Here is an 8,082-nt window from a genome sequence, read left to right on the forward strand (position 1 = left end):
CTCAGCCTCTTTTACCACGCTCTGAAGCCATGAGCAGCTCTGATGGGCAGTCAGATCCTTTGTGAGTGCAGGTTACTCTCCAGGGATGTTCTCTGGGTGTTTCAGGCTCTGTGGCACTATTCCATCACAGCCTTACAGATGAGCAGATAAATGATCTTTTTATTTTGGCAAACCACACCACGACACTTGCACTGCTGAGGGATGCCTTGCCAGAGTTCATCAGGCTCTTGTGCTTTCCAGTGTCCCCACACAGTGAGGAGAATATCCTCATTCTTCCTTGCCCATGCAAAAGTTCTGGATTTCCAGCCAGTTTCTCTGAATGCAGGTGCCCAAACAGTCCCTGGTGCTCTGCAAGGGGAAGGGATTTTCAGCCTTTTGTTGCTCAAACCATGTTCAGATAGCAAATGGCCATGTTCAGAGGAGAATCAAGATCAAGTGAAGGCAGTGAGTTTGTGTTAGAAGACAGAAACCACTGGGAGGAGATAATTCATGGACAAGCAGCTCAGGAAAGGTGCACATCTCTGGAAATTCCAACTGCATCTTGCACTGGGGCTCTGATTTCTCTCTTATGGCCACGGGGACAACTGGCCCATTCCTCCACTGAGCAGGAACTGGGGCTGAAAGGAGCAGTGTGAACTTGGACAAAGTGACCAAAAGATAGAGGATACTCATTTATCTCAGCTCCAGCTGCCTCAAGCCCTGCCAGCCACAGCTGTGAAGCTCATGGACCATCTCAGCTGCCAGGTTTGTTTGCTGAAATCCACTGGCGTTGAAACACGTACAAACCACCCCTGGAGACTCAACTGGGGCCTCCCTGCCGCTTTTTGTTTGAGACTCAAAACCACAGTGGAAACTGGTTTTCAGATATGTTAATGCTGGAAATGGCTGAGCCAAGTGAGAGCTAAAGAGCTCTGAAAAACCTTTCCTGAGCACTGAGGGAAGTTTGGTTGTGCTCAGGCAGACATGTGCTATCAGCATCAGGATGAGCCTCTGGAAAATGAAGCCTTGCTCAGGAAAGCCAGATGTGCCTGTGCTGAGCCCACTGATCACCAGGTGAGTGTCTCTCTTGTGCAGGACCCAAAAAAGCAGCTCAGACCCAGCTTCCTCCAGCTCTCAAAGTTGCTCTGGGGTACATCCCTTCATCTGCCATCTCCAGGGAGCTCCAGGACTGCAGAGCCTCTAATCTCCTACCATCCTTCATGCTGGCCTGTTGCCACATTCGGTGTGAGCTGATGGTGCCAAATTCCCCAGCTCCTCTGCCTGCTCTGCCAGCACCAACCTCTGCTGCAGCCAGGATACACAAATCAGGCTGAAAATGTACCAGCAGTGAAGTCAGATCCTTTCAGAGCAATCTGGCACCTCATTTCCTACATCTGTCACAAGGACACTTGATAGTGAAGTGTCACATTCCTGTAGACATAAGCAAAATAAAGATTAAGACTAAACATTTCCTTGGCATTAAGGACAAACCTTCAGGACATGGTGTGGCTGCAGAACCCTGTGATGAAAAGGGGTTTTTTAGAGGTTGTTGCTGTCCATGGAGGGCATATCCCTGTGGGTGCTCCCTCTGGAGTAACACAGGGACAAGCCAAGGTTTAGGAGAACATTTCATGTGTCCACAATTGCAGATGGGCATCAAGGTCCTCAAACTAACTTCCAGGAGCAGAAGATGAGCTTCACACCCCAAATGGAGCTCAGCTGGTTGGCACAGGTAACTGCACAGATCCTTGTGTGTGCATCTCTCCTAAGGGCATGGAAACATCAACACCTTCCCTGTGCCCTTTGGAGCTGAGCAGGATATCCCAACAGATACTGGAGCTGAGGAAAAGCCCAGGAGAGCATCACTGGATCCAGGCAGGAATGTGGTGAAGCACAGATGCCAGGAGAGGCCAAATGGAGATGCAATAGCCAAAGATGAAGTTCTTAACACCATCTAAAGTGATTACTGGACATCATAACACTGTCACATCAGAAGTGTTAGAACCATTCACAACAGGGTGGTGTGGAATCACCCAGTACCTGCACATCCAAACCCAACATGCTCCCTCTCCCTGCAATCCAAGCACCTCCAACACCTTCCCCAACCAATTTCTGTGCCACCACGCAAATCCTGGACAGGAGCTGGTCACTTTGATCTGCCCTTGCGTGAACAACCTTCACGACCTCTCCATGACAGATTTTTTGTTATCTTAGTCCAGCAGCCTCTGAGATTTCTGTGCATTGTGCAGTTTGTGGTGGCTTTTGCAGCATGTCCTCCAGGGGATGGCTTGGCTGGATATTCCAGCTCCTGACCCTCAGAGGGGCTTGCAGTTATCTCTGAGCTGTGAACCTTATCTTGACAGAAATCTAAGGAAGATCCCATTGATATTTCTACTCTCCAAGGGAATGTAGAATGAAATTCTCAGTAATGGGAAGAGGAAAATTATTTGTGCTCCTGTCAGAGGACTTCCATATTTAAATGACCTCAGTGAGCACAGGAGCACCAGGCTGTGTATTAGGTAACAGTGTCTGGGCAGGGCAGGCAGCTCTATCTGGAGACTGTGCAGGTCTGAAAGTCTGCCTGAGCTTAGGCACAAGGAAATACAAAGAAGTATATTAAAATAGTAGATGGAAATATAGCACTTTGCAGTAAAAAAAAAAAACCAAACAGAAAGGGAGTGATTATGAGCAGGAATCTTGGCTCTATTAACTGCCTTTTTTTTTTTTAATAAAACAGAAAACACCATCATGTTCCCAGGGACATGCTGGCAAACAGCAGGGACAGAGTCTGACAGAATCTGTATTTTATGCTTTATAACTTAATATGGCTTTTGCATGATTTTAGTATTTTTATTGGTTCTTAAAACATACACAAAATGAACACGTGAAGCAGCCAGAAGTACAGCACATGGAGGCCACTGCCCAGCTGTGCCAGCCTGCAGCTGGGAAGGAGCTGGGCTGCTGGGGACCACCCTTGCCTGTGGCATGATCCCAATCCTGAAAGGGCTCCCTGTTGGGGACAGGGGCCTGTGGCCAAGGGTGCCCTTATTTGGGGCAGGACTACAGGCTGCTTCTGCACATTTATGGTGCTGCACTACAGTATTAAGCCAATGTTTCCACTTTCTAGTTGAGTCAGTGCTCAAATCCCAACCTCAGCCCAAAAATAACATAAATCCATCTCTTTTGCTGCTTCCATCCCCTCACACCCTTCTCCCTGCCCTCCTTTTAGCCAGCCACAACAGCACCAAGAGGAAAATCAACGTTTCACCACAGAGCATCCACCCAGGGCTCTGTGGTACCTGCTGGCCCTGCTGCTTCACACCCAGCCCAGGCTGGGATTTCAGAGCTGCTTTTACCCTTGGGCTTCTTGTTCCTTCTCCACAGATGTGTGGGGTTGGAGCTGGTGTGTTCCCCAGCTGCATGAGGGGCAAGGCCACAGGGGAGCAGTGCATCCCACTGAGCTGGGCTGCCCCTCTGCTCTGCGAACCTTGCTGCTGATAACTCTGATCCAAGACAACAATCACAATGAATACACCATGTCAGCAACCTGACAAACTCCACATTTCAAGCAGAAAGGCCTGACTTGCAGAGCAGCCCACTGGGGCACTGGGAAGAGCATTTTTTCACTTGGCACTGCTTTGCTTCCTCTCATCTCAGAGCCAGAATCAAACTTTTTCTTTCTACAGCACCAAGATCAGACCTCCAAAACCCAGACAGGCCCAGGATATTCACTGGGGATTCAGGAGTCATATCCTGCTGATTTCTTCTAGTTGTTTTCTATATTTAATGGGGAAATCCCCAGAAGCAAGCAAGTAACCATCAGAGAAGGCACGAGGTGGCCAATTCCAAGCTCCAGGCCCAAGCCAGCTGTGGGAACCAGGGAAAAATCAGCCTCTCTCAGTCCTCTGGACCTCCCCCCCTAATACATCTTACAGAAGTGTGGGAGGGAGGCACATCCCTCATTTCTCAATCAGATCAGATTCCCATTCTCAAGTGTGAATCCTAGCTGAAAGACCAAACCCTCTCCTGGACATATTTTGTCATGAAAAACAGCACACTTTACCATGATGTTTAGCACAAGTTACATCTCAGGGGAGCTGCTGCCCTGAGCAGTGGCCTGGGTCACAAACCCATCAGAGCAGGAGCCCAGGGGTGCCCAGGGCTGGCTCACAGACTCACTCGGACACCTGGGATGCCGGGATATCCAGGAGCTCCTTCCTTCCCCTTCAGCCCTTCACTGCCCTTCTCTCCTTTCTCTCCTTCTGGGCCTTGCTCGCCTTTGTCTCCCTGTGGAAGAGAGGAGGGTGGGAGGTTTTTGTATCCACACAACACGTGGGTGCAAAGGTCCTGTGAGGGAAAACCCCACCACATGATTAATATTTCAGGAGTCTGAGAGGAAAAGAGCCTGCAAGGAAAGGGATGAATGAGGATGAGTCATAATACACTTGACATTTAAAAAAAGGAGCAAACCCAGGTTTCTTTTCTTTAAAATCTCTTGGCTGAAGGAGAAAGAACTCCCCCATTACACAGAGTAACCTGAACCCCTTTGCTTCTCCTGAACCTCCCACGTGAATGAGGCAGGCAGACAAGATGTGAAAGTCTCCCTTGCCTCAGAAGCCCTGAGCTTGGGATACTGAAAGACTTTTAATGGGATGGGTTTGTCTGGAACAGCTGCTCAGCTCCTGCTGCCAAACAGAAATCAGCCCAGGGCTCCAATAAACACTCTGTGAAACTGTGTCACTGTGCCCTGTAAAGCATCCATGGCCTGAGCAGTGGGTATGCTGTCAAATCACTGCTCTGACAATTGCAGAATCACAGAATCAAAGAATCATTTGGGTTGGAAAAGATGTTTAAGATGAATTAATCCAAACTTCAACCCAGCACTGACAAGGCCACCACTGAACCATGTCCCCAAGTGCCACTTGTAGGGACAGTGACTCCACCACTTCCTGTTATAATGCCTGGCCACCCTTTCAGTGAAAAAAATTTTCCAATACCCATTTAAAGCTCCCCTAGTGAAACCAGTCATTGAAATTTATGAAAAAATCTGGCAGATAATAAAATTTCAGTATTTGGCAAGATCAACCAACTGGAACACAGACCAGAAGTATTATAATAGAATGTAAGAAGTAGATTTATAGCTGCTTTTCTTTTATCAAAATAAAAAAATATTGTAAATATTTTGTATTATTCAGTACTACCACTCAAAATCATAGGGAGAAAATGATAAAGGCCAGTTTTATACTGAGAGCAACATGTGCAGCCAAGCAGCCTTGAACTGAACCATTTTCCTCTTGCACCTGTGCTGGGAGAGCTCAACAAGATCCCATCTGGTTAAAGAGCACAGACACATCTGCTGAAGTGTCCAGAGACACATTTGGGGTGGAAAGAGCTGGTTTGGTTCAAGAGCTCCTGGGCACAGCCAGCACTGCAAGAGAATACAGAAGCCTTGATTGTCCTCAAGGAAGAGATTTTTGGTCCAACATTCAGAGATAAGCAGAAGCACAGACACATGGCAAATAGTTTAACTAGAAAGAAGCAATAAAGTGCATTGTTGTGGGATGGGCTGCTCTTTCTTTCCATGGAACAAAATTGTTGGCCTGTTTGGAAAGGCTGGCTGTGCAGGACAGGAATCAGAGCCCTGTTCCAAAGGCAAGGTAGCAAACTCACAGCAGTGAGAGGCAGAGCAAACCCTGAGTGAGATCCTGGGGCTCTGCCAAGGCAGGGGGATCTGGTTTCTTTACTCTCTAACATTGTTCTGGTCAGTGGTGCAGGAGAGAGTGATGGACAATCCTTGATTTCCCTTGCCAGGCCCAGGAATTCCTGATTAGTTGGAAATTTGATCTGTAAAGACTCAAATAAAACAGACAAATTGTTGGAAACCAGATTTTGAAGAACTTGACCTTTTTGGAGATCTGATCAGATGCCAAAAAACGTGGGCAGAGGAGTGAAACAGGAGGGGTTTGTTATGTGTGCTCGCAGAAAAAAATCCTTAGAGATTGCAGGGCAAAGGTTTATTCCACAGAGGACCCAGTAATCCCCTCAGCCTCACGCTGGCTCTGGGAATCACAGGGGCCTGAGTGCACAGAGCTGGAGCTCCAGTGCCACTTGTAGGGACAGTGACTCCACCACTTCCTGTTATAATGCCTGGCCACCCTTTCAGTGAAAAAAATTTTCCAATACCCATTTAAAGCTCCCCTAGTGAAACCAGTCATTGAAATTTATGAAAAAATCTGGCAGATAATAAAATTTCAGTATTTGGCAAGATCAACCAACTGGAACACAGACCAGAAGTATTATAATAGAATGTAAGAAGTAGATTTATAGCTGCTTTTCTTTTATCAAAATAAAAAAATATTGTAAATATTTTGTATTATTCAGTACTACCACTCAAAATCATAGGGAGAAAATGATAAAGGCCAGTTTTATACTGAGAGCAACATGTGCAGCCAAGCAGCCTTGAACTGAACCATTTTCCTCTTGCACCTGTGCTGGGAGAGCTCAACAAGATCCCATCTGGTTAAAGAGCACAGACACATCTGCTGAAGTGTCCAGAGACACATTTGGGGTGGAAAGAGCTGGTTTGGTTCAAGAGCTCCTGGGCACAGCCAGCACTGCAAGAGAATACAGAAGCCTTGATTGTCCTCAAGGAAGAGATTTTTGGTCCAACATTCAGAGATAAGCAGAAGCACAGACACATGGCAAATAGTTTAACTAGAAAGAAGCAATAAAGTGCATTGTTGTGGGATGGGCTGCTCTTTCTTTCCATGGAACAAAATTGTTGGCCTGTTTGGAAAGGCTGGCTGTGCAGGACAGGAATCAGAGCCCTGTTCCAAAGGCAAGGTAGCAAACTCACAGCAGTGAGAGGCAGAGCAAACCCTGAGTGAGATCCTGGGGCTCTGCCAAGGCAGGGGGATCTGGTTTCTTTACTCTCTAACATTGTTCTGGTCAGTGGTGCAGGAGAGAGTGATGGACAATCCTTGATTTCCCTTGCCAGGCCCAGGAATTCCTGATTAGTTGGAAATTTGATCTGTAAAGACTCAAATAAAACAGACAAATTGTTGGAAACCAGATTTTGAAGAACTTGACCTTTTTGGAGATCTGATCAGATGCCAAAAAACGTGGGCAGAGGAGTGAAACAGGAGGGGTTTGTTATGTGTGCTCGCAGAAAAAAATCCTTAGAGATTGCAGGGCAAAGGTTTATTCCACAGAGGACCCAGTAATCCCCTCAGCCTCACGCTGGCTCTGGGAATCACAGGGGCCTGAGTGCACAGAGCTGGAGCTCCATGGAGGGAGGCTTACCTTGATCCCATCTGGCCCGAGCTGCCCGCTGTCCCCTTCCAGCCCAGGCTCTCCCTGTGGACAGAACAAACACCATAAGGCTGTGCCTAAAAGTGCTTTTCCCAGCAGTGATGGGAGCCCAGCCCTGCACTCTTACATGTCCCATCTCATACCCTGATGCTGAACAAGGAGCAGGAGCAGGAATTCAGCCTCCTGCTCTATTCTGAGCCAGTTTCTCCTCCATGGACCTGCTATGGGAAAAGGAGCTCAGGCTGAATTCATTTAAGCTGGGCCTTCCTCCTCCTGCTCCAACAACTGACCTCAGTCCTGGGAAGGGACACAGCCCCTGCCAGCCTCAATCCATGCATTCATCCCCCTGCCATGCCCACACAGTGTGTGCAGTGTTTCCCTGCTGAGCTGCCTCTGCTCCAGCCTGCACAGCCCCTGGCCAACAGGAGGGGTCTGTTCCCCCCTGTGCTCCCACACTGCCCCTTTCACACTCACTGGGGCATCTCAGGGGCTCACAGGCACTGCTGGGCTCGGGCTGATGGGCTCTGGGGGGAAGGTGCTTCCCCCAGGGGCTGGTCTCAAATCTCAGCTGCTCACAGTGACTCTGACATAGGTACAAGACTCTTTTCCCCAGCCTGGCTGTTGAAGAAGGAGTCGGGATTCTTCTGTTCTCGTTCTCAAGGTTGTTTATTGTTTCTTATCTATAAAATTCTTCCTCCTGGCCTGCCGAGGTCTGTCTGGCAGGTCGGGTTGAGGCACACTGGTGTTGTCTTTTTATACTCAAAACTACGTGTACCTTATTCACAATAACTT

The 8,082-nt window shown here is 48.0% G+C and overlaps 1 protein-coding gene across 5 annotated transcripts in view; it reads right to left on the reverse strand.

Annotated features, from left to right (window-relative positions):
- LOC102035001 (collagen alpha-1(XXVII) chain) overlaps positions 1-8,082 on the reverse strand; it is a 146,847-nt gene that overhangs the window by 31,072 nt on the left and 107,693 nt on the right. For all 5 annotated transcript variants that reach the window (XR_004081746.1, XM_031057213.1, XM_031057210.1 and 2 more), the window contains 2 exons: positions 7,282-7,335; positions 4,159-4,266 (listed from right to left, as the gene is read on the reverse strand). Coding sequence is in view for 4 of the 5 variants with exons in the window: in XM_031057213.1 (XP_030913073.1) it covers positions 4,159-4,266; positions 7,282-7,335 (162 nt within the window). In the remaining variant the exon portion in view is untranslated. The remainder of the gene's footprint in view (positions 1-4,158; positions 4,267-7,281; positions 7,336-8,082) is intronic.

This window comes from Geospiza fortis, unplaced genomic scaffold (genome assembly GCF_000277835.1).
Source record: "Geospiza fortis unplaced genomic scaffold, GeoFor_1.0 scaffold27, whole genome shotgun sequence".
Lineage (NCBI taxonomy): Eukaryota > Metazoa > Chordata > Aves > Passeriformes > Thraupidae > Geospiza > Geospiza fortis.